The 26,638-nt window shown below is 42.0% G+C and overlaps 1 protein-coding gene and 1 long non-coding RNA gene across 8 annotated transcripts in view; one reads left to right on the forward strand and one right to left on the reverse strand.

Moving 5' to 3' along the window:
- herc1 (HECT and RLD domain containing E3 ubiquitin protein ligase family member 1) overlaps positions 1–20,514 on the forward strand; it is a 92,002-nt gene extending 71,488 nt beyond the window's left edge. For all 7 annotated transcript variants that reach the window (XM_051940473.1, XM_051940497.1, XM_051940478.1 and 4 more), the window contains 18 exons: positions 548–847; positions 1,427–1,492; positions 1,576–1,701; positions 2,020–2,158; positions 2,901–3,082; positions 3,163–3,318; positions 3,543–3,665; positions 3,756–3,858; positions 5,187–5,356; positions 5,521–5,659; positions 6,085–6,254; positions 7,315–7,484; positions 8,356–8,521; positions 8,596–8,672; positions 8,793–9,045; positions 17,838–17,990; positions 18,474–18,779; positions 19,944–20,514. In XM_051940473.1, the coding sequence (XP_051796433.1) occupies positions 548–847; positions 1,427–1,492; positions 1,576–1,701; positions 2,020–2,158; positions 2,901–3,082; positions 3,163–3,318; positions 3,543–3,665; positions 3,756–3,858; positions 5,187–5,356; positions 5,521–5,659; positions 6,085–6,254; positions 7,315–7,484; positions 8,356–8,521; positions 8,596–8,672; positions 8,793–9,045; positions 17,838–17,990; positions 18,474–18,779; positions 19,944–20,129 (2,985 nt within the window). In that variant the 3' untranslated portion in view covers positions 20,130–20,514. The remainder of the gene's footprint in view (positions 1–547; positions 848–1,426; positions 1,493–1,575; positions 1,702–2,019; positions 2,159–2,900; positions 3,083–3,162; positions 3,319–3,542; positions 3,666–3,755; positions 3,859–5,186; positions 5,357–5,520; positions 5,660–6,084; positions 6,255–7,314; positions 7,485–8,355; positions 8,522–8,595; positions 8,673–8,792; positions 9,046–17,837; positions 17,991–18,473; positions 18,780–19,943) is intronic.
- Positions 8,017–8,349, reverse strand: LOC127531482 (uncharacterized). The gene is made up of 2 exons (XR_007938565.1): positions 8,143–8,349; positions 8,017–8,082 (listed from the first exon to the last, which is right to left on the reverse strand). It is a non-coding gene; the product is annotated as an uncharacterized LOC127531482 (long non-coding RNA).
- Positions 20,515–26,638: the final 6,124 nt, after the last annotated feature.

Here is a 26,638-nt window from a genome sequence, read left to right on the forward strand (position 1 = left end):
AAATAGGTTAAAATCACCGTGAGAAGATGTAAAATTTTCACTAAAAGACAAAATTGGCACAAAAAGGTGTAAAATCACGACAAAAAGGACAGAAAATTACCACGAATACTCAAATTCACAATAAAAAAATGTGCAAAATGATCACAAAAGGACATGAAATTGTCACAAAATGACAAAATCAACACACAAAGATGCAAAATCCCTGCAAAATGAGCTAAAACCACATAAAGCGCAGAAATTGCCACGAAGAGTAATATTTGCAACAACGAATGAAAATCAATGCAAAATTACCACAAAAAGACACAAAAGTGAATAAAAAACTCTGGAATTTCAGTATTTGTGGTTCAAGGACCTGAAACTGGAAATATTCAGAATATGAAGGTAAAACTTGGCTCATTAAATAAGATCACTACATACAGAACCAGAGGATTGTGAGGTGGTCGGTAGAGACAACAGCCTGGTTCATTCCTCTACAGGAAAACCCAGCAGTATTGGTCACAGATTATTGATCAGTTTTAGTCTTCATGGTCTTCTCCTTTCCCTCCAGCCTCACGTGGTCTGTGGAGAGCAGCTGGTCCACAGCCCCTACATGCAGTGTCTGGCCTCCCTGGCCGTCGGCCTCCACCTGGACCAGCTGCTGTGTCGTCCCCCGGTACCACCGAACCTCCGCCACTGCCCTCTGGAGTCCGGTACTGCCGTCTGGAGCGCCAGCGAGTGGGCCTGGCTGGACTGTTTCTCCACCACGGTGAAGGCGGCCGAGGCTCTGGCCCGAGGCGCCACCTTCCCCGAGTCCTTCTCCGTCCCCGACCTGGAGCCGGTGCCCAAAGACGAGATGGTTCTGCTGATGGTGAGGAGCTGCTGGAGCTGCAGTATTCATACCGCTTCACTTGGTCCACGTTTGAATTAAGTTCTTTTTTTCCTCAGAATTCTACACAATACCCCCTAAAAATAAAACACTCAACTATCACATGTACAGAAGTATTCACAGCGTGCACTCAGTACTTTGTTGAAGCACCTTTGGCAGCGATTACAGCCTCCAGTCTTCTTGAGTTTGATGCTACAGGCTTGGTACACCTGGACTGGGGGTAGTTCCTTCTATTCTTCTTTGTATGTCCTCTCAGTGTCAGTGAGGTTGTATGGGGAGTGGTGGTGCACAGCTATTTTCAGGTCTTACCAGAGATGTTAAATCCTGAAGAGACCTGAACATTTCCCAACCAAACATCTCTGGATGTTCCTGTTTCGGTACCCTTCCCCAGATCTGTACCTCGATACAATCCTGTCTGAGGTCTATGCACTATTCCTTTGACTTCATGGTTTGGTTTGTGCTCTAGAAACATTTTGTGAAGCGGTATGAATACTTTCTGGATGTGCTGTAATAATAATAATGAACACTTGTCAGGGTTCTAATGATGGTGTGTTTCTGCAGGACAACAGTAAATGGGCGTCTGGGATGGACGAACAGATCATGTCCTGGGCCACGTCCAGACCAGAGGTACTTTATGGTGAAAGTGTTCAGTTTCCTGACAGTCTGAGCTGATAGCAGTCGTTTTAACCCACTGTTGGTTGTGTTTTCAGGACTGGCACCTCGGGGGGAAGTGTGATGTGTTTCTGTGGGGAGCAGGTCGACACGGTCAGCTGGCCGAAGCTGGAAGGAACATCCTGGTACCAACCACGGCTCCATCCTTCTCTCAGGCCCAGCAGGTGACCAGAAAACACAGAAACTAGCCATATTCTTTATATTTACTCTGCCAAGGAGCAAGTCAGAGTTATGAGACTATCAGCAGTGGTTTGTCCGTCTGTCTGTTACCAACATCACTCAAAAACAGACTAAGGGATTTGGATGAAATTTTCAGGGAAGGTCAGAAATGACACAAGGACCGAGTGATTAGATTTTGGCAGTCATGCGGCTGATAGTCTTGTTTTAAAGTACATCACTAATAAAATGTGACCCTTGCTTACTTTGTGAATCTGTAGTTGCTTATTTGCTGCTTCTGTTCACTGTTTTGTCGTCTTCTGCAGGTCGTCTGTGGTCAGAACTGCACCTTCGTGATCCAGCCGAATGGCACAGTTCTGGCCTGTGGAGAAGGAAGTTATGGTCGACTGGGTCAAGGCAACTCTGATGACCTGCATGTCCTGACTGTTATCTCAGCGCTACAAGGTGACACCGCAACTTTATCCATGTTCCAAAATATCAATTTTAGTAACAAACGGAAGCAAAAGATAATCTATAAAGAAGACAATCAGTAGAAATTAGGGTGAGAGTTTCAGCGAATATGATGTCGTATCAAACCTTTTGCCTGATTTGAACTCGTGCAGTGCTGCTCTGCTCCCAGTGCTCCTGTAACACTCCCTGGAAGTGCTGTTTGTTTGTGATGAACTGAATCTCCAAAACTTTTAAACTTGAATTTAATTTCGAGGAAGAGGAAAAAGTTGCAAATTAGGCAAATAGTTTAGATGAGGTTGTTGTTTCTAAAAAACGCTTATGACCGGATGCACAGTGAATCAGAGCACCAACATGCCACGGCCCTCAGAATCCTCAGGACGTTACATTTCAGAGTCTGTGTTTGTAAAAGTCATAAACCTTGTTTAAATTCAGCTCCATCCATGTTGATGTAGCTCTTTGTGCAGTGCTGCTCTGCTCCCAGAGCTCCTGCAACACCGGTAGAACACTCTCTGGAAGTCCAACTAAACCTGTGATGAGCCCAATCTCCTAACATGAGTTGAAACAGAGACTTAAATTCCATCTTGGGGAAGAGGAGGAATCGACAGGGAGGCAGATCTGGTGATCAGAGCAGGAGAAGAGCTACGATTGTGTTTTTGTTGCCAAAAAACTTCGTGTTTTACTGCCCCCTAGTGGCCAACAGATCGGTTACTTATGTTTTTTTACCGTCTGTTTCCAGGTTTCGTGGTGACCCAGCTGGTGACGTCCTGCGGCAGCGACGGTCACTCCATGGCGCTGACGGAGAGCGGCGAGGTGTTCAGCTGGGGCGACGGCGACTACGGCAAGCTGGGCCACGGAAACAGCGACCGGCAGCGACGACCGCGACAGATCGAAGCTCTGCAGGGGGAGGAGGTGGTGCAGGTCGGTCTGAGGTCTAAGACGAGATGTTTGGTTACCTGGTAGACCTCGGTAGTGACAGATCTAAGTCTCTCTGTTCTCAGATGTCTTGTGGGTTCAAACACTCGGCCGTGGTAACAGCTGATGGGAAGCTCTTCACCTTCGGTAACGGTGATTACGGCCGGCTGGGGTTAGGAAACACCTCCAACAAGAAGCTACCGGAGAAGGTCACGGCTCTGGAGGGATACCAAGTCGGACAGGTAGACGGAACAATAGTGCATTTATAAATCTTTATTAATGTCTGGGCTAAAGCTGCAGTCAGAGATTGGAGACAAAGACTCATTTTTATCCCAAATAATGAGACAAGAATGTAGACAAGAAACATTTGATTTTTTGGCTTCTTTTATTTTGATTTAAAAAATATGATGCCGTTAGTTCATCAGGTATGTTTGCAGTCAGTTCAGATTTGTTGTTTCCTCTTCAGGTCGCTTGTGGTCTGAACCACACTCTGGTCGTCTCTGCTGATGGTATGATGGTTTGGGCCTTTGGGGATGGAGATTATGGAAAACTGGGACTCGGTAACTCTACAGCCAAGTCGTCTCCTCAGGTACAGTCTGACATCTGAAGGCAGCTATTAAAGGCAGCGCCTGAACTGATTTTAAATTACCTAACATCAGGGTGTTTTCCGTTTCTTCAGAAGGTGGACGTTCTCTGTGGAATCGGCATCAAGAAAGTGGCTTGTGGGACTCAGTTCTCTGTGGCTTTAACCAAAGATGGAAAAGTTTTCACGTTTGGTCAGGGTAAGATCTGGTTTATCTTCTTACTTTCTTAGCCTTATTGTATGTTATTTATCCTCTTTGAAGACACACCAAAACAACAACAGTTCATTAATTTCATGACGTTCTACAATAAAAGATGGATTCATGTTAAAAACACTCCTAAGTTTTTTCCTCATTGCAGAAGTTTAAAACTGTCAGACTTGGTTCTTGTTTGACTTCATTTCTTCGGCTGTATAAAAAAGATCATGTAAGGTATCTGCTGCCTGAAACTGGAGGCTCTTTGTAGTGTTTTAAAATCAGTCACAAGAGACAAAGATCTCCTGAATGAACCAAAACCACGAGATCTTCATTAGACAAAGATGGAGCCAAGAGAAGATGAGTGAGGTTACTTTCTGCAGACTGAAGGGTGCTTTTTATTGAATTTATTTTTGGAACCCGGTGATGAATTCCTTTAAAATTTAAAGTTTCTCTTCCTGGAACTATCAAACATCCTCTTTAGTTCCTGTTTCCTCGAGGAACCAACAATCAGATCTGATGTTCAGCATGTTTTCATCAACAGTGTCGTTGTTTGTTTTTTAAACAGATTCCAGATGAGTAGATTTTAAAATGCTTTAGACCTTTACAAGCCAGTGTGCATGTAGGGATCAGTCATCAGGTATCAACATAAACCTTTTCCTGCTTTTTTGTTTCCATCTTTTGTTGGACAAAAATGGCTGTCAGATGTTCCACTGGGATGTAGGAAAACTGTTAGAACTTATTCCAGTGTAGGTTAAAAAATGTTCAAAGAAGTCTTTGTCTTAGATGTGCACCGATCAGCCACAACATATGACCGCTGACAGGGGAAGTGAAGAACATCGATTATATCGGTTCTATGCAGTGTTCTGCTGAAGAACCTTGGATTTTGGTGTCCATGTTGATGAGACATAGACACCCAAATAAACGTTGTCAGAACACACTCCTTCATGCAAATGGAAATCCTAAATGCCACTGACCTACCCCTGCAGGAAAATACACCCCATCACATCTCAGAAACATCAATAGGAACATCTCGAGGAACATGGCAATCGCCCAAGATGTTGATTTGACCTTCAAACTTCGTAGGCCCCATTCTGATCAAGCATCAACAGGATGCAGTGGAACAAGTTTGATTCCCAGAGAACCCACTGGAGAACCCAGAGTCCTCAAAGGGGTAACATCCTGGTCCAGACCCCATAGAACACCCTGAGAGGTCCTCTGGTCTAGGCCCAGTGGTTCAGAACATTTTGATGACATAAGAAGGACCTACACAGTGTTGATGGTCATAATGTTATGATGATCTGAGTTTGTATCTGTTCCCTCTCCTGTTGCAGATCGCCTGATCGGCCTCCCAGAAGGTCGAGCCAGAAACCACAACCGACCCCAGCAGGTTCCAGCTCTGTCAGGGATCCACATCCAGGACGTCGCTGTTGGAGCCGAACACACTCTGGTTCTGTCCTCCACTGGAGACGTTTACACCTGGGGCAGCAACTCAGAGGGACAGGTAACCCACCAACACACTGAACTGTGGGCTTTCACTTAACATGAGTTTACCGAACATAGAATTATTCTTATCGACTGAACTCGTGTTGTCTGATGTTCTGGATATAAATCATTAGTCCATGTAGAGTTTGGATGATAATGAATCTGCGGTTTGTGTTGGTGCAGCTGGGTTTGGGTCACACCAACCACGTCAGAGAACCAACACTGGCGACGGTGCTGCAGGGGAAGAACATCCACCAGATCTCAGCCGGACGCTGCCACAGCGCTGCCTGGACGGCTCCGTCGGTTCCACCTCGAGCTCCAGGTCAGACTGAAAACATGATGCTACTGTTGGTCCAACGGGAAGAAAAACAATAACACAATTACACAAAACAAGAATAATATATCAAACTGCAAAAAGTCCACATAATTGAGTTTTTTACAGGAGCACTGCAGGAAAACTAACATTTAAGACAAGTACAGTTATTTTAACAGCATATTTAAAACAAAAAACGCTGCATTGAAGTGCATTCCAGTAGAAGACATGCATACCCCTAAAAATGTATGTAAAAAGCTAAAATATTGAGGTTAAGACAATATGGTGTAAATTCTGGTGTGAATTTACCCAAGAAATTTACAAATGAAATAAATTCTTACAAAAAATTATATAAAGTACAACTTTCATGTGTGTTTCACGCCTACTTTCTGTCTTTTCCCCCTACTTCCTGTCTGGTCTGCTGCCCCCTACAGGCTCCTCGGTGCCCCTGCAGCTCGGTCTTCCGATGGCAGTTCCTCCTCAGTACAGCGGGCTGAAGGAGGTGAGCATCGAGGCGGTCAGAGCTCGTCTTCGCCTCCTCTACCACTTCTCAGACCTGATGTACTCGTCATGGAGGCTGCTGAACCTCAGCCCCAACAACCAGGTAGGCAAAGACCTGGAGACCAACAGCAGGAACTTAGTAATGGAGAGGAAACCAGTTTTAGATGAAAATGTTCAAGGATTTTCCTGCTTCTTTACCTAACAGTAAACATGGAAGGTCTGTGATACCATATTTAGCAAGAAAATGTATTTTCTTGTGTTTTTTAGCCATTTGATTTAAAAAAAAAAAAAAAACTTTCCAAATTCCAAAACTTCCACTATGCAGGGAAACCCGTCCGTGTTTTACAAAGCGAGAAAATCTAAAGATGCTGAAACAGTGTAATAGTGGTAATAGTGTCACAGTGATTTGAAAAGTTTGCAGGGGTGAAAGTGTCCTCTCTTGGATTTTTGGTGTTTGGTTTAAGAAGATGTCAAACAAGGAACTTAAGTCGAGGTAGCAGACTTCGTCATTTAATAAAATTAGTGTCATGCTTGTTTAAAATGTGGCTGTTTAGGCTTCTGCAGGTAAAACAAAAATCAGCTTTTTACAGGGACTAAATTCAGGCATGAGATGATTGAAATATTTAAAGGAACTACCCCCAATCCTCCCCTTCAGTTTCCATCAGTCTAGAAACCAACAACTAACCCTTGACCACAACATTAACTCCAGGTACATTGAAACTGCAACAAATACTAGATTTTGGATTTAATTCCATTTTGATGTAGGAAATAGAACAATGGTGATTTGTTATGGCAGCATATAAGGTGAATTTTACATTGCTGATGATAATGTTGGAGAAGACTGCCGCTGGACAAGGACTTCATGAGTTTAACAAATCAGTATCTCTGAAAGAGGTTCTACAGGGATGGTTACAGGTTCCTGCAGGGCGAAACAACTTATTGAAGACTTATTCTTCACATTTAAAACAAGAATGCAAACAAAATGCTTCACACTTCTCCAGTACCAAACTAATTAGAAAAATTTCCATTGCTTCTTGGATTTAAAAAGAATATCCAAACATTTATCTTTGAATTTATATCTGAATAAATAGTTCTTTTCCCTCATTCGGGGGAACCAGGTGTGTTGTTCTTACCTAACAGCCTCTCTACTTCCTGTTCTGCAGAGCTGTACCTCCCACTACAACGCTGGGACCTGGGGGATCGTCCAGGGCCAGCTGAGGCCTCTGTTGGCCCCCAGAGTTTACACTCTTCCCATGGTACGATCCATTGGTAAAACCATGGTGCAGGGAAAGAACTACGGTCCTCAGATCACCGTTAAACGGATCTCCACACGGTCGGTACTACAAGAACTATCTCTGTTATATTTTTGTGGTCGCAGTAGAACAAAGTTGCAGCAACGTGGTTTTAATGTATGACTTCATCTGCCTGATAAAGAAGGTATACAGATGTATCAGAACTCAAACATTTAAGAGTTAATCAGAGAAGCTCCAGTGGAAACCAACCGGACTTCTCTTGTAGGTTCTTCAAGAAATTTCACGTATCGTTGTTAGAAATGTACCTCATTTCAGAGATAGACCCAAACACAAATAAGAAACAGAAAATATATAGAAATGCGTCATAAACTACACTAGGATGGAGCTTTGGATGGCTGTGACAAACAACTGTACACAGAGGAGTCTTGGCAGTTCCCACAACCAATTTATGACCGAATGTGACTCAGGACCAGCCAATTTTGTCACTTCCTGTCTGTTTTCCACCTACTTCCTCTTTGTCTCTCATCTACTTCCTCTTTGTCTCTCACCTACTTCTTGTCTGTTCTCACCTACTTCTTGTCTGTTCTCACCTACTTCCTGTCTGTTTCTCACCTACTTCCTGTCTGTTTCTCACCTACTTCCTGTCTGTTTCTCATCTACTTCCTGTCTGTTTCTTGCCTACTTCCTGTCTGTTTCTTGCCTACCTCCTGTCTTTCTCCCCTACTTCTTGTCTCTCACCTACTTCCTGTCTTTTTCTCACCTCCTTCCTTTCTGGTCTGCTGCCCCCTACAGGCTCCTCTGGTTCTCTTGTAGGTTCTTCAGGAGCCTCTAAGTCCAGCTGGTTTCTACTGAAGTTCCTACGTTCGCCATGTGTTGGATGACTAATAATCTCCACAGACGTATTTAAGGCTTAAGCTTATCTGTCTTTTTGCCTTTTTAAACTTTCCACAGAGGACGTAAGTGTAAGCCGATCTTCGTGCAGATTGCCCGGCAGGTGGTGAAACTAAACGCCTCTGACCTCCGGCTTCCGTCAAGGGCCTGGAAAGTCAAACTGGTGGGGGAGGGGGCAGATGATGCTGGAGGGGTGTTTGACGACACCATCACTGAGATGTGTCAGGTACGTTCACACCTGGTAGAGGTAGTATGAATCCAGATGTTTCCTGGGCGTCTGACGATGTAAATGTCTTCTAGGAGCTGGAGACGGGGGTGGTGGACCTGCTCATCCCCTCCCCCAACGCCACCGCCGAGGTCGGATACAACCGAGACAGGTGAGGAGCACACCTCGAGCTTTCTAAGTAGAGATATGAGTAGAGACACATTTACAGATGAGGAGGATCTTTTACAACCCTAATGGCCGCTAATGTTTCCTCCTCCTCGGCTCGGTCCAGGTTCCTGCTGAACCCGTCGGCTTGCCTGGACGAACACATGCTGCAGTTTAAGTTCCTGGGCATCCTGATGGGCGTGGCGATCCGGACCAAGAAGCCTCTGGACCTCCACCTGGCGCCGCTGGTGTGGAAACAGCTGTGCTGCATCCCACTGCTGCTGGAGGACCTGGAGGAGGTGGACCTGCTCTATGTGCAGACGCTCAAAAGCATTCTTCACATTGAAGACAGCGGCATCACCGAGGATAATTTCCATGAGGTGGGATTCAGCGTGATGGTTACAGCCTTTAGAACAGCTGTAGAAAGATGTTTCACCATGCTGAATGGATCTCCAACAACCTGCTCTTCTGTTCACTGTTTCTGAGCCATGCTGCATTTATTTATTCATCCAGTAGCTTTGGTTTTCCTCAAAGTCTACAAATCTCCCTTTTTTTTTTTGAAACTCATCCATAATACACACGTGGACAAAATTGTTGGTACCCCTCAGTTAAAGAAGGAAAAACCCACAATTCTCACTGAAATCACTTGAAACTCACAAAAGTAACAATTAGGGATGGGCCGGATATCCGGTTAAAACGGATACTCGTTACGGATAATGCCTGTTTTCCGATTACGAGTATAGTCCGGATAAAGGACGCCACTATCCGTGATCGTAATGAATGAAGTGTTACTCCATATTTGGAAAACTCGCTGCTTCACCTTACTTTCTAAGCTCTGTGATTGGTCAGTCACATGCAGCGCCACTCCCTCACCGGGGCTCACATCACCCATGGGCTCATTCTGCTCACAGCACTGTCGGGAGAGGAGCTGTTGTGTGACTCACCGTCTCCGCGCTTCCTTCACTCCACTTTTGCTCGCGTACGCTTTATTTGGTGCTCAGTTTTCTTCAGTTTGCCTCTGTTTTCGCTTTGTATGGTGTCTGTTGGATGTTGGAATGCATACAAGGTGCATTATTTGACAAGGCAGAGTAGCAAATGGCTCGCGTCGGTCACTTTATTGCACCTTTTTCTCCCCTCTCTGCTTTTTCCCCTATCGCGCTGCCATTTCGGTTAGTCAGGGCTATTATTTAAAGATACCCGGTGAAGTTATTTTCTAACGTAAGTGGTGCATTTAACCAGAGCAGTGTCACGAGTGGAGGCTTTCTCTCCGGTGTGTGTGTTGTGTGTGTGTTGTGCGTGTCCCGGGGCGCGCTCGAGTTGGAAAACTTTGACGCGGTGCTTTTGTGAGGACGACAGTATTATACAACATACACAACTGAACTGACATTTCCCCGTTTGCAATGAGGTGTGCATAAATCACCAAATTCACCCAGATCATTGACAAAATAAGCCATCTTCAAACCCTTTACACATATTGGAGAACAGATAAAAAGCCAGTGTCGAGCCCTCTTGTACTATACAATGAGTGACACAGAGGGTACTTCAGCTTGTTGTGAACAGGGCAATAGCACTGTCACTCGCAGTAGAAGCAGTGGGAGCACCCATACTGCCCCAACTGGAACTGCCAATGCATCTGGTGATGGATCTCCTCCACCAAAAGTTAGAAAGACCTCAGCAGTATGGGGTTATTTCACTGTTTTTGAAAATGATAATTCCAAAGTCATTTGCAAGCTTTGCAAGAACAAAATAAGCAGAGGGCCAGACCCAAAACATTACAATACAACATCCATGCATAATCATCTGTTTCATGCTCATCACATAAAAAAGCCAGGGGAAGCAGCCACGTCCTCCACTTCTCAAGGCTCTGGTGTTCAGATAGGAGCTGCTAAAGGCTCTGCTCCGTCATCCTCACCAATACTCGCTGCATTTTCAGCAAAGCAGCCTTTCGCTGCAAATCATCCCCGATCAAAACAAATTACAGAGTTGATTGGTAAAATGATCTGCCTTGATCTTGAGCCTTACTCTGCAGTGGAGAGGAGAGGTTTCAAATCCCTTGTTGCATATTTAGAGCCCAGGTATAAAATCCCATCAAGACACCATTTCAGTAGAACTGTTGTGCCTGAGTTGTATCAGTCAATGAGAGGGGAACTTGCCCAGTCACTCAAGGCTGCTGATGGAGGTGTTATCAGCCTCACAACCGATCTCTGGACGAGCAACCACAATGCCCATGCATACCTCTGTATAACTGGGCACTGGTGTGAACATGTGGAGGATTCATCAGTGCAGAGGAAAGCAGGGCTGCTAAATGTTGGTGTGCTGGACATTGAGCACACAGCAAACAACATTCTTTGCTGCCTCAAAGACAAAATTAATGAGTGGGCAGAGTTTCTTGGACAGCCTATAAATGTGAAGTTTGTTGTATCGGACAATGCAGCCAACATGGTGAAGGCTTTGAGTGAATTTGGGCATATTCGTTGTGTGTCTCATACACTTCACTTGGTGGTGTGCAAGGCGTTAGAGCAGGACAGGACAGTGACATCCCTTCTGTCCAAAGCCAGAAGCATTTCTGGCTATATTCATCGCTCAAGCAAAGCCAACAACAGACTTCATGAGCTGCAAACACAGTTTAACCTCCCCCAGCACACTCTCATAACTGATGTAAAAACCAGGTGGAACTATACATTTTATATGCTCCAGCGGCTGGTAGAGCAGCGCAATGCTATTCAGATTATGACACAGGAGTCTAACATGGGTAGAGCTCCAACAGTCATCTACCCAAATGAGTGGAGGTTGGCATCAGATATGCTCACTGTTCTGAGTCCTTTTGAGGAGGTAACACAAGCACTCTCAAAGCACAGTGCATCCATCTCTGAGGTTATTCCTCTGCTGCATGGCTTGTGCTCCATCATGAAGTCACATCATTTGAGTGAGCCATGTGCAGCTGGTGAGGAATCCGAGAGTGCCTCTGCCCGTGTCATGGCTGATGATGAAGATCTGGTTGCCCCAGGGCAGCATGACCAGGATGGTGCAGCTGAGTCTGTGGAGAAGTTAGGAGCAGCAGCAAGGAAACTTGCAGCCAATTTGAGCAAAGAACTGCAATGGCGTTTCGAACCCATTTTTGCAAACTCTACATTTCTGCTCGCGACTCTCCTTGACCCTCGATACAAAGCCAGCTGTTTTCCAAGCAGTGTTGATGTGAATGCACTCAAGAGAACATTATGCCAGAGGATGGAGCTCTGTGATCCTGTAGCTGCACCTGCAAGAAATGAAGAGGAGAGAGAGAGACCTACAACTAGCAGCAGCACTTCAGTCCTGTCCTTCCTTCAGAGAAAGAAGTCAGCTACTCCGATGAGGACACAACATTTGCCATCAGGTGATGTGGATGCCTACCTGGCAGATGGAGAGATCACCCTTACTGATGACCCAGTAAAATACTGGTCAGGCAAGCTCCAATGTTGGCCAAGTCTGACAAGGTTTGCACTGCACCTTCTCAGTTGTCCACCTACTAGTGTCCAGTCAGAGCGTGTTTTTAGCACAGCTGGAAATGTGGTTAGTCCACAGCGAGCAAACCTCGACCCTGTCCACGTGGAACAACTGGTCTTCATTAAAGTAAATGAAGATCTAAAAAGCAGCATAGGACTATTTGGTCAGTAGAGAGAACACTTTCCCTCTCACACATTCACTGTCACACAGGAAAACACAAAAACTGTTTTTTTTTTTTCTTTAAAGAAAGTTGTGTTGAATATGGCAGCTCTTGTATACAAAAATAACCACTTACTGTTTGCATTGTAATATTTGTTCATTCATTAAAAATATTTAATAAATAATGTCATGGTATGACAACAACAACAAAAAAAATCAAAAATTAAAAACAAGGGGGGAAAAGTTGTTCAGTAAATAATACCTATTTTTTACCTATTTTGCAAATATTCACTAAGCACTTGAAAAATGTTCTGTTCAAGTATATGTAAACTTGTTCTGTAAATATTTATTATTATTACTTTACTATTGTGATCTGAAACATTTAGTTTGACTTCTGATTCTGAAGGTGTTGTGTAAATGTCCATTCATACTACTACTTAACATTTAAAAAAGATTTATGGTTGGAATTAGATGTGTATATATATATATATATATATATATATATATATATATATATAAAAAAGAAAAAAAAGGAAAAAAAATCAGTTCTAAATATGTTATGTAAACATTATTTCAAACACTTAAGAATGTTCATATTGTGAGTTTTACCATAAACTTGTTCTGTAAATAGTTCCTTTACATTTGTGATAAAAATTTATGAATCTTAATTCTGAGGATGTTGTAAACATTGATACACTTATAGTTATTTATGTTGTGTTTAAACAAATTATGTTCTGTAAATTGTTCTTTTACTTTTGTGATTTAAACATTGATTTGAATCTAAATTTGGAGTTTGTTCTGAAGTTTTGAAATAAACAATAAATGCAGCAACTTATGAGCAATCCACACAAATGTTTGACTAAAAATAATGTACCAATAAAATCCATATATTTCTGGTTAAAATAGACAAACTTCCGGTTTAAACCACGCCCACTTCCGGGTTTGGCCCCGCCCCCTCCGGATACGGATACGGATACAGATAATGTAGGTGAGTGAACAGATACAGATACAGATACAGATAATGGTGTATTCGCTCATCCCTAGTAACAATAAATAAAAATTTATTGAAAATTAAATAATCAAAATCAGCCATCACTTTTGAATTGTTGATTAACATAATTATTTAAAAAAAACAAACTAATGAAATAGGGCTGGACAAAAATGATGGTACCCATAACTTAATATTTTGTTGCACAACCTTTTGAGGCAATCACTGCAATTAAACGATTTCTGTATTTGTCAATGAGCGTTCTGCAGCTGTCAACAGGTATTTTGGCCCACTCCTCATGAGCAAACAGCTCCAGTTGTCTCAGGTTTGATGGGTGTCTTCTCCAAATGGCATGTTTCAGCGCCTTCCACATATGTTCAATGGGATTCAGATCTGGGCTCATAGAAGGCCACTTTAGAATAGTCCAACGCTTTTCTCTCAGCCATTCTTGGGTGTTTTTGGCTGTGTGTTTTGGATCGTTGTCCTGTTGGAAGACCCATGACCTGCGACTGAGACCAAGCTTTCTGACTCTAGGCAGCACATTTCTCTCCAGAATGCCTTGATAGTCTTCAGATTTCATCGTACCTTGCACACTTTCAAGACACCCTGTGCCAGATGCAGCAAAGCAGCCCCAAAACATTACTGAGCCTCCTCCATGTTTCACCGTAGGGACAGTGTTCTTTTCTTCGTATGCTTGGTTTTTGAGTCTATGAACATAGAGTTGATGTGCCTTACCAAAAAGCTCCAGTTTGGTCTCATCTGTCCAAAGGACATTCTCCCAGAAGCTTTGTGGCTTGTCAACATGCATTTTTGCAAATTCCAGTCTCGCTTTTTTATGAGTTTTTTTCAGCAGTGGTGTCCTCCTTGGTCGTCTCCCATGAAGTCCACTTTGGCTCAAACAACGACGAATGGTGCGATCTGACACTGATGTACCTTGGCCTTGGAGTTCACCTTTAATTTCTTTGGAGGTTGCTCTGGGCTCTTTGGATACAATTCCAACGATCCGTCTCTTCAATTTGTCATCAATTTTCCTCTTGCGGCCACGTCCAGGGAGGTTGGCTACTGTCCCGTGGGTCTTGAACTTCTGAATAATATGAGCCACTGTTGTCACAGGAACTTCAAGCTGTTTAGAGATGGTCTTATAGCCTTTACCTTTAAGATGTTTGTCTATCATTTTTTTTCGGATGTCCTGGGACAATTCTCTCCTTCGCTTTCTGTTGTCCATGTTCAGTGTGGTACACACCTTTTCACCAAACAGCAGGGTGACTACTTGTCTCCCTTTAAATAGGCAGACTGACTGATTATGAGTTTGGAAACACCTGTGATGTCAATTAAATGACACACCTGAGTTAATCATGTCACTCTGGTCAAATAGTTTTCAATCTTTTATAGAGGTACCATCATTTTTGTCCAGGCCTGTTTCATTAGTTTGTTTTTTTAAATAATTATGTTAATCAACAATTCAAAAGTGATGGCTGTTTTTGATTATTTAATTTTCAATAAATTTTTATTTATTGTTACTTTTGTGAGTTTCAAGTGATTTCAGTGAGAATTGTGGGTTTTTCCTTCTTTAACTGAGGGGTACCAACAATTTTGTCCACGTGTGTAACTCAAAAAATGCCTAAAATAAGTTGAACCTTTTCCAAAGTAACATACAATTGCCCAAAATAGACAAAAAATTGTCTAAAGTACCAACAAAATCTCCAAATGGCCCAAAAAGTGTCTGAAATTCTAGTCAAATCCTCCTAAACAATTAAAATTTGTTCCATATGAGTTTTCTTTCAGTCTCTACAGACAATCTGAGTCATTTTGGACTATTTTTTAGTCCACTTTTGAGTCTCTGCTCATCTTCTGTAGAAACATGTTTCACCATGCTGGATGGATCTCCAACTCCTTGCTGCTCTGTTCTGTTTCTGAGCCATGCTGACTTTATTTATTCATCCAGTAGCTTTGGTTTTCCTGTAAGTAAAGGAACAGAAAATGACCCAAAATGTCTTCGAAATACATAAAAAAAAGATGCAAAGTTAGTTAAAGCAAGCTTAAAATGACTCAAAATGTGTTCCAAAGGACATTTTTTGAGTCTTTTTAGACAATTTTAGTCATTTTGAACAATTTTCAGTTCGGTTTATTCACTTTTGGACAATATTGATGACACCTGGAACTTAATATTACTTGAAATTTGTTTAAATGGATTCAACAGATATCCAGAATCACTCAAACTCTCAAAAATTGCTTAAACTTCACCTAAATTTGTTCAGAATGATCATTTTTGAGTCATTTTGGATTTTTTACTCCCACAGGTTCACTAATGCTGGAAAAAATGGAGGCTTATCAGAAGTTCTGGTTTTATTTCTTGTTTTAGTGATAAAAGATTTAAATATATTTGGTTATTTTAGATGAAGAAAGTCTGACGGTCCAGTGGAACATGTAGGGTCACATTAACTCGGAACACAAAACTCACAGTTCTGTGTTTTCAGTTCAAAAAGTAACAGAGAAATAACATTTTAATTTTCATGAGTGTATTTCAGCCATGGGATCGTTCAGGGACGGACCGGCCGGGATGCAGCTTCTTCCTTTGTGTTTTCAGTGTTTCCTGTATCTGGATGTAAACGTGTTTTTGGCTGCATCAGACTGAATGAATCCGTAAATATCAAACCTGCAGCTCCACAGTTTGCTCTGTGGATTTTCTAAGTCAACATGAAGCAGCGGATCAGAGAAGCGCTGCTCATCGCTCTGACAGTCGGCTTCATGTGAACGTTCCAGCGTCACAATCACACGCTGCTCGGTTAATAAGCAGCTACAGCAGCAGGTTTTATTCCTGCTGACAGACCAGAACGGCCTCAGGTGTCGTCACGGCAACCAGCAGCATCATGTGACCGCCGGCCTGTTTACAGCTGAACCAGTTTAAGCTCTGTGGGAGCTCCAGGAACATCACTGGGAGCTGTGGGAGCACTGTGATGGTGGTGTCAACACTTTTTTGACATTTTAGAAGTGTTTAAATCTGATTCTGTTAAAACGTAGTTTAATCACAGAGTGAGTCTAGAAGATGAACCTGGTTTGTTCTTCTGTCGTCTGTAACAGTTCTGACCAACCACCTACCAACATGGTAGGAGCCTTAAAGTTCACACAGAATGACCTTTCTAAAGTTTTCTCCAGTCCCATATTATAATACTTCCACCTCCATGCTTCACTGTCAGGATCCATGCATCCACTGTGGTAGTCCTGCTCAGAAGAAACACAAAACAACCACAAATAGACACAAAACTATGACAGACACAAAACCAGCCTTGATGTTTTTTGTACTGAACACATAAATCCTCCAAAGTTACTTTAAAATTGTTAGAAGCAACTTTAAAAAATGTCAGTCCCTAAAACTTCTGCAAGTGATAGAAAATGATCAAAAATCACCCAAATGTGTAAAAAAAGCAGTCAAACTTTGTCCAAGTGGACTCATTTGTTCAAAATCACATGAAAATTTGTTCAAAATTGGTCTGATAATAATGCTAATAATTAAAATGATCCAGATGCTCAGATGTGTTTTTCCTCCTAAATGTCATTTGTCTATCTGCTGGACTGATGAAGTTCTGAGGTTCAGAAATGATGGAAAAAGTCCATTAAAAAGAGATAAATCTGGACCCACCTCTATGGACTTCAAGGACCTGGAATGTTCTGAGGCTAAACTTAAAGACTGGAAGCAGCAAAGGAGAACGTCCCCTGGAGAAAGTTCTAGAGCAGACCTACTGACAACTGGAGAAAGTTCTAGAGTAGACTTGCGGACAACTGGAGAAAGTTCTAGAGTAGACTTGCGGACAACTGCAGAAAGTTCTAGAGTAGACCTACTGACAGCTGGAGAAAGTTCTAGAGTAGACCTACAGACAACTGGAGAAAGTTCTAGAGTAGACCTACAGACAACTGGAGAAAGTTCTAGAGTAGACCTACCGACAACTGGAGAAAGTTCTAGAGTAGACCTACTGACAACTGCAGAAAGTTCTAGAGTAGACCTACCGACAACTGGAGAAAATTCTAGAGTAGACTTACCGACAACTGGAGAAAGTTCTAGAGTAGACCTACCGACAACTGGAGAAAATTCTAGAGTAGACTTACCGACAACTGGAGAAAGTTCTAGAGTAGACCTACCGACAACTGGAGAAAGTTCTAGAGTAGACCTACCGACAACTGGAGAAAGTTCTAGAGTAGACCTACCGACAACTGGAGAAAATTCTAGAGTCGACCCACAGACAGCTGTCCAGTTGTCAGTAGATCTACTCAAGAACTTTCTCCAGGGGTCTTTCTCCTCTATGGACTTCAAGGACCTTTACTTTATCAGATGTAGCTGCTTTTATCTAGAATTAATTGAGTTTAGATTTCAATCCAGATGTTTTCCAGTTCTCCTGAGTCCCTGACCGGTTCTGAATCCTTCATGTCCATTTTTTCCTTCCAGCTGCTGAGTTTCTGTTAACCTCAGGAATGTTTCTTCAGGCTCAATCAGATGTTTCCTGTCCAGCAGGTCGGTGGTTTTACTGGACTCTGCTTGTCTTCCAGATGATTCCTCTGGATTCTTTCGTCGGTCAGAGTGCAGACGGTAAAATGGTTCCCATCATCCCAGGAGGAAACAGCATCCCGCTGACCTTCTCCAACAGGAAGGAGTACGTGGAGAGAGCCATCGAGTACCGTCTGCATGAGATCGACCGACAGGTACGGACCCATTGTCATTAAATAATTCATTTATTATTGAGTTCTTATTCATGTATTATGGAGCTAGAGATATGAAGGAAGTTCTCCTATAAAAACATGCTGTTAAGGTGGAAGTTATCCAGTTAAAACATGCTGTTAAGGTTAAACATGCTGTTAACAGCATGTTAAGACATGCTGTTAAGGTGGAAGTTATTGATGCCGATTGTTACATGACTCCGCCGTTTCTTGGCAGAGTAACAAACCCCTGATCTATAAACCCCTGACCTATAAAGGGTTTCGGTTCTGGTCCACTTGGTGGCGGCGGTCCATTACCTCTGACTTACAAACCCTGACCACTAACTGGTTCTGGTCCACTAGGTGGCAGCGGTCCATTACCTCTGACTTACAAACCCTGACCACTAACTGGTTCTGGTCCACTAGGTGGCAGCGGTCCATTACCTCTGACTTACAAACCCTGACCACTAACTGGTTCTGGTCCACTAGGTGGCGGCGGTCCGTGAGGGGATGTCCTGGATCGTTCCGGTGCCGCTGCTGTCGCTGCTGACGGCCAAGCAGCTGGAGCAGATGGTGTGCGGGATGCCGGAGATCTGCTGCGACGTCCTGAAGAAGGTGGTCCGGTACCGGGAGGTGGATGAGCAGCACGCTCTGGTCCAGTGGTTCTGGCAGACCCTGGAGGAGTTCTCCAACGAGGAGCGGGTTCTGTTCATGCGCTTCGTGTCCGGACGCTCCAGACTTCCTGCCAACACGGCCGACATCTCCCAAAGGTTCCAGATCATGAAGGTGGACCGGGTGAGTTCAAACGTTATTAGAATCAGTTATCGATGATTATATAAGCAGTTATTGATCAGGATTTACTGTTAGGTTGTTTGTTAGAACAGAGATGAAGGTCAGAGCAGCTAAAATGACTTTAGATCAATAAATAAACTGGTTTGCTCATGTGGGATCCAGGAACTTCTTGGATTTGTTTGGACAAAATGTTATTAAAAAAGAGTCGTTAATGTAAATAATAATGTTGTAGAGTGTCAGCCTTATTAAATTTATTTATATCATCTTTGTCAGGTTTTAATGAGTGTGCAGGGTTATGGTTACAGTTTTATTTTTGTCCTTTTTTGTGGTTGTATGTTTGTCTTTTCAGAGGTTTTTTGTTTTTGTCCTTCAGTTGATTATTTGTTGTCCTTTTACTTTATTCTTTGCCTTTTTGTGGCGATTTCAATTTTTGTGTTTTCACATATTTTGGTATTTTTTTGTCTTTCTGTGAAGATTTAGAATTTTTGTGGGTGTTTTTTGTCCTTTTGGAATTTTTGTCTTTATCTTGTTTTTTAATTTGTTTCTGCAAATTTCTTGTTTTTTTATTTCCTTTTTTAATTTTTGATTTATTTTTTCATTTCCTATCTTTTGGGATTTTTTTGCCCTTTTTTAGATATTTGTCTTTTTTTAGCTTTTTTTTTTCTTTGCGGGGTTTTTTGCCTTTTAGTTGTGAGTTGAAATATTGTGTTTTCACATCTTTTTTGGGGTGATTTTGTCTATTTTTAACAGTTTTAAATTTTTGGAGTGACTTTATTGATTTTTATGTGGTTATATTTTTGTCCTTCTTTTGGTGGGTTGTCTTTTTTTCTTTTTTGTTGGGTTTTTTGTCTTTTTCTGTGATTTTATTTTCAATTTTTGTCGTTTTTGTGGTCTTTTGCAATATTGTTTTGCCTTTTGGTTGGATTTATTTATTTATGTATAAAATCCACATGAAATGAAAATAAACTTCATCAGAGGAGATCCAGGAAATCCTTGTATTTGTTGGTTCAAAAATTTGTTCAAAATTGGTCAAACTAATCAGTCAGTATTAATGAACACAGACGAGTTTTAGCCTAAATGTTTAATGAGGTTGTTCTAATATGTTCACAGATTCAGTCTCTCCTGACGTTATTTCGGTTTTAAACTGACTTCCTGTTGTGTTTTCAGCCCTACGACAGCCTGCCCACCTCCCAGACCTGCTTCTTCCAGCTCCGCCTGCCTCCCTACTCCAGCCAGGCCGTCATGGCCGAGAGGCTTCGCTACGCCATCAACAACTGCCGCTCCATCGACATGGACAACTACATGCTCTCCAGGAACGTGGACAACGCCGAGGGCTCGGACACGGACTACTGACGGAGCAGCAGACTGTGAACAGGAAACTCCCTGCAGACCGCCACTTTTTACTTCATTTTATGTCCTTTAAACAGCACAAGTTTCATTTCTCTTTGTGGTTCATTAGCAGTTTTTATCAACACAAAAATCCACACGAGAAGTGCATTTAGTGTTTTTTTTCTTTACTCCACATCCCATTTTCAGGGTTTCTGCATGGAGGGAAGTTTATTATTTGGAAATGTGTATAGAGAAATGAACAGCGGGCGGCCGGGGGGAAGGAATATTGTACATTGTGTAAAATGCTTCATTAGGAAAATGTTTTGCATAATATCCATATTTATTGTTTTCATTGCCTACGCCAAGTTTCCCAAAGCAGAAAAACCGACAATAAATGCTGCAGAACTGATCCGTTTGTTTGACTGTTTGAAAAGAAAAGACGGAGGCTTCGGTTCAGAAAGCAGATGCACACTTATTTCAGAAGTACAAAATATCACAAAAAAAACCATGAAGAAACAAAACCGTACTACAGGAAACACCTCAAGTCTGAGCTGTCAGTTCATGCTAACGATCAAAGAATGATTCAGATTTTTATCAGAAACTACAAACTAAGTAGATTTAAAGCCTAATGTGCAACGTTTCTCAGATTAATTATAGAATCAGGCTTCGTCTGTTGATGATGGATCACTATGGACGTTTGGCGAGTAAAGGGGCACCATGACAAAGACTCCTGCGATGGTTAATGACCTCCAACCATCTGACGTGTTGAATCACTGAGGGATCAGCTGCTCAGACTAGTGTCTGGTCTAATGGGGCTTCTGGAGTAGCACCTTGGGCTGGTAGCCTGGTTTCTTGAATGGATAGTGTACTTCCTGAGGTCATTGGAGTTGGTACTTGGGTACCAGTAGTGTTTGGGCACCTTGGGATGCTGGAGTACCTTGGCTTGGTGGAGGACCTTGGGCTTCTGTGAGACCTTGGGTTGCTTGGGAATCTGGGGTCACTGGAGGACCTTAGGTTGGTGGGGCACCTTGAGCTTCTGTTGCACCTTGGGTAGCTGGGGAATCTTGGGTTGCTGTGGGACAGGAGGCGTTTCATTCTCCCATGAAGCCTGATTCTTCTGTAAATCTAAGAACCGTGGTTTTTACCTCCGCCAGGAGGTTATGTAATCACCGGCGTTTGTTTGTCTGTCTGTGTGTGTGTGTGTGTCTGTCTGTTTGTCCGTTAACAGCATAACTCAAAAGGTCATGGACGGATTTTCACCAAATTTTTACAGGATGTCCGGAAGAGCACGAGTAAGAATCGATTAGATTTTGGAGGTGATCCGAATCACCGTCTGGATCCAGGAATTTTTTGAAGGTCAAAGGACAATTGACAGAGACCTTCAAAAAATTCCTGGATCCAGACGGTGATTCGGATCACCTCCAAAATCTAATCGATTCTGACTTTTGCTCTTCCGGACATCCTGTAAAAATTTGGTGAAAATCCGTCCATGACTTTTTGAGTTATGCTGTTAACAAACAGACAAACACAGACGGACAGACAGACAGACAGACAGACAAACGGCATGGCGGAGGTATGCGCTCTCAGAGTGCCTTTCTAGTTTCTTTTTTCTGTTTTTAAATCTCAGCTTTTCAAGCAACTTACATTTGACTCTAAATACTTGATTTGTTGGTCTGCAGAAATGCTTTTCTTTGGTGAACTAGGATTTCAACAGCCTAGAGCGATTATCTGCAGCGTAGCATGCTAAGCTAGCAGGAAGCACTCAAACAGGGAATTTTGAATTCATCCATCCATTCTCTATACACCGCTGTATCCTCACTAGGGTCATGGGGGGTGCTAGAGTCTATCCCAGCTGACTCGGGTGAAGGCAGGGGACACCCTGGACAGGTCACCAGTCTGTCACAGGGCTACATATACCGACACACAATCACACTCACATTCACATCTACGGACAATTTAGAGTAACCAATTAACCTCAGCATGTTTTTGGACTGTGGGAGGAAGCCGGAGTACCCGGAGAAAACCCACGCATGCACAGGGAGAACATGCAAACTCCATGCAGAAAGATCCCAGGCCCAGGCCGGGATTTGAACCGGGGATCTTCTTGCTGCAAGGCCAAAGTGCTAACCACTACGTTACTGTGCAGCCCATTTTGAATTCATACAAGTGAAGAATTTAGTGTACCAACCAAGGATCCAATTCTTTCTAACTGGCTATGGCATACAGATAAAGCGCAGTGAGTTCTGTGGATGCTATGCTAACGGTCACCAGCAGTTGTTGAAGTACACTATTGTTCTAAAGTTTGGGTTCATCCAGACAATTCCATGTTTTCCATGAAAGCTCCCACTTTTATCCATGTGCTAACATAACTGAACAAGGGTTTTCTAACCATCAATGAGCCTTTCAGCACCATTAGCTAACACAATGTAGCATTAGAACACAGGAGTGATGGTTGCTGGAAATGTTCCTCTGTACCCCTATGGAGATATTCCATTAAAAATCAGCTGTTTACAGCTACAGTAGTCATTTACCACATTAACAATGTCTACACTGGATTTATCATTCATTTAATGTGATCTTCATTGAAAAAAAAAGTTTTTTTCTTTCATAAATAAGGACATTTCCAAGTGACTCCAAACTTTTGAACAGTAGTGTAGCTCAAACCAAATGCATGCTGGACAATATTTGTTGTAGAACTGCAAAGCCAAGTTAAACCTAAAGGGGGCGCTTGTGTCAGAAATTGCAGAACGACCATATTTCGGTTATAATTTGAAAGCACAAGTGATGTAAATAGATGCTATCCAGACGAGAAGAGTACGTAGAAAACACGTAGATGCGACCAAGTTCTCCAAGCAGACCAGAAAAATAATCTAACAGCTCCATGTCCATCCATAGGTAGAGTTTCCTGTTTCTTTTGGTTATCGAGGTTTTCAAAGAGGTCTTGATGATCACAAAAAGAAACAGGAACTTGAGCTGCAGTAAAACTGAGGTGGAAGAACAAGGAGGGAACCGGGTTTGGACCAAAGTCAGCAGGTTTTCCGTTAATACGAGAGTTGAACAGTAAAAATCTCAATCTATCCTTTAAAGTGTAGCAGGAGATGTTTGTAGTTTCTCTGTGGTTCTGGTGCTTGCTGAAGGATAGTCTGGTTAGTTTAAGAGGGTTTATGATTCACTCATGCTTTACTTCTTACTTGAAGTACGACTGATGCTCTCTAAAGTACTATTTACCCTGAATACTTCATCGTGTTGTGGTTTAAACCTCGACCGTCAGTCTGTAGCCTGTAATTATTGGTCGTCTGTGCATTCTCAGCGGCTCATGAAACACCGTTAATTATGTGATGGAGCAGAGGATTGTGGGTAAGAATGGCCAGAAAACACGCTGACCAAAGGTGCTACAACATCCTGGTATTTCTGGAGTTTGACACACGATGTTTAGAACAAAGTTATTCTGTTTCTGCTGTACTTCATAGTATTCAAGTCTAGACAATGGAATGTACCAAGTATTTTACCTGCAGTAGAGGACTGTTGGTACAATCCCAGTTTGGAGAAGCAAAACTTACTCCAGCCGCTTAAAAATGTCACTTTAATTGTGCATAATATTTAGGATATTTCACTGCTTCACCCAGGGCCGGAGTGGGACTCATTTTCAGCCTCAGACCGACCCACTTTAGATCACGACCTATTGCTATTAAAATCATGTAATTCTAGCCTTATCTTGTCATTCAGTGTGTTTTTCTAAAATATTTCTAATTCAGTGCAGTAAGGGTTGCTTCACAATGAGGATTTATTCCAACATGAGTGCACATCTCCAACATTATTCTTTACAACAGTATCAGAAACTATATTCTGTTCAAATGAGTGTTCAAGGACATCCAAACCTTAAAAATGAAATAAAAGAAGAAATAAAAATCTTACATTTAAAAAATCAAATAAAAGGTGTTGCACTTTCTAAGAACACTATCATCTTTTTTTTTCTCTGCAAGGAAACAGTTCCATCACAACTTAAATTTCACAAATATGAGAACATCAGTTAAAGGGCTGATCTCCAACACTGTTCTTTACAACGTCACAATGTCCTCTTCTGCAACATCAAATATCAAGCAAATTAGTGTTCACAGATCCTCATGAATAAAGAATAATTATTGACCTGTTGTCTGCAAGTTTGTTATTCACAGTATAACATAACTTGCTAATGAAATTTTAAAAATGCTTTGATTTTCATTTTATATTTACAATAAAAAGAAAATATAAAATCGGTAAGAGACAAACAAAAACAAGGTCAGTTTTTTCATTTTCTGAGACCGGAAGTGTTCATCAGCAAGTGTGGAGCCAAACAGAGCACGGAGCATAGACTGTATGTAATGGGGGTTTTTCGTTAGTTTTAATGGTCAAAATGAGAGATCAGGTGGCCGATCTTAAAATAAATCAATATTGATTTTTTTATAGAGCGATATGTGAAGCCAGGGGGCGGGGCTACTTTATTTACAGTCTGGTCTGGAGTGATTGACAGGTCCTATGGAGGAGGCAGCAGAGACTCTGTTCTCCTCATTTGGATTAATTCTGATATAATAACTGTTGGTTTATTTATCGGTGGAGCAGCAGAACGTCTTCCTCAAACAGTTTTTATGCCTGTGGGCTTGTTTTAACCAGTTTTCTACCTTCGGCTGATTCTACCAGCAGACACTGAAAGGACTCTGATAGTTCGGTAAGTGTTTATTTTCTCATCGGTGCCGCTTTAATGCACTTTATATGCAGCTGTAGTGTCAGATATAATGTGTGCCATGCACTCCAGATGTTGATGGAGTTTATTTCAGTGTGTGCTGACCAGAGGAGAGTTAGCATCCAGTAAATATTAGCTTTAATGTTAGCGATGCTAACCAAGCTAGCTGCTCAGTCGTAGCCTGATTAAAGCTAATGTAGCATTAAGCTAACGATGTTTTTGTTTCATGTAAACAGTTGAAGTGTGTTGTGTTTGTGTAATGTGATACATTTAGTTAATAAAACTGTCAGTGGAGACGCTGAGTCTCTGAAGTTAAACTGGAGAAAACAGTAAATCTTCTCTGTAATGATTAACTTTGTTTAATTCACATGTTGTAGTACGTATTCCTGCAGTGTAGACTGGAAAAATAACCTCCCAGAATGTGTCCAAAGTAATGATGAACACTCCAGTTATTACATTTAAATTACAGCACAGATGAGCTGGATAATAAAATCCTCTCCCCTAAAGCTAAAGTGACTGCTGGTCTTTCTGTCGTTCAGTGCTTGGAAAATATATAAGACAGAGGAAATCTTTCCAGGGTCACTTTAAAATGAACCTCTGCTGTTGCTGCTGATACTGTGACGTCTGTCTTCATCTCAGGTGTCTCATGTTCTCTGTGAGGATCTTCTGAGTGAAGCAACAGAAGGAAAACCTCATCTGGATGTGAAGAAGGAGACTGAATGGACGACATCCTCAGTGAACCACTTCCTGTTTAGCTTTCACTTACAGAAGGACAGACCAACTGTTTCATCAGTTTATTATCCTCTGTTCAGCAGACAGGCGCTCTGCTTTGGAGTGTGACGATGTCGTCGGTGATGTGGAGACTGAAGTTTCTGTTTCACCCTCAGCGAGCTTTAGGACAGTCGGGTCAGACGGATGTTTGAAATACCAACCGACAGCTCAGATTTAACTGTCTGGAAAAACTAGATTATAAATCAACATGTAACCAAAGCACTGTGTGTTTAACGCCATAGTATAGGATGTAGTTCAGGAAATGTCAAAGTATAGTTTACCTTTCCAGAATAACACAGTATGGCCTGTAGTTCATAGTAGAGCATGTCAGCAAAAAAACAGATTATTATGTGGTTCAAAAAGCACAAAATGATAGGATGGTGCCTGAAACTGTCATGTATGATGTGTGGTTCAGTAAATGTCAGTGCAGCATATTGTCAAAATATTATGTTATTGAAGAAAACATCAGAGTTTAATATGTGGTCTAAAAAATGCCAGAGAATAAAAGTTCATTGCACAAGTAAAAGTATAGTCATTTTTAAAACTCTTCAAATTCTTATATGTTGCTAAAAAACTAAAACAAAAAGTCATAGTAATATGTCAATTAAAAAAGCCTATAATACAGCAGGTCACCCAACAAACGTCAGAGTTTAGTCTTTAGTCCACAAAACGTTGTTCTGTCCCGGCTGTCTGAAGTAGGAGAGGAGCAACACACAAACAGTCCAAACGCTGGTTTCCAGAGGGTTAGACGAGGATTTATTTGACAGAGTGAGTTTACAACAACACAACATGTGAGGGGGTTAAAAGCAAACGAGTGTTAGTAAAATATAATAAATGAACAGAACTAAAAGTGAACTTTACGTTGACATTGATGGACATTCCAACCAGGAACAAAGTAAAAGATCATCAGTACAAAAAAAACCTCTTCCTGTTCACCTCTTAAACCCCCAAAACACACACACACACACAAACAAAATGGGTTCCTGTTCTCCTGTCTGAACAGTTCAAAGGTCCCTCTCTATCTCCCCACACATCCACCAAC

This window comes from Acanthochromis polyacanthus, chromosome 2 (genome assembly GCF_021347895.1).
Source record: "Acanthochromis polyacanthus isolate Apoly-LR-REF ecotype Palm Island chromosome 2, KAUST_Apoly_ChrSc, whole genome shotgun sequence".
In the NCBI taxonomy this organism is placed as follows: domain Eukaryota; kingdom Metazoa; phylum Chordata; class Actinopteri; family Pomacentridae; genus Acanthochromis; species Acanthochromis polyacanthus.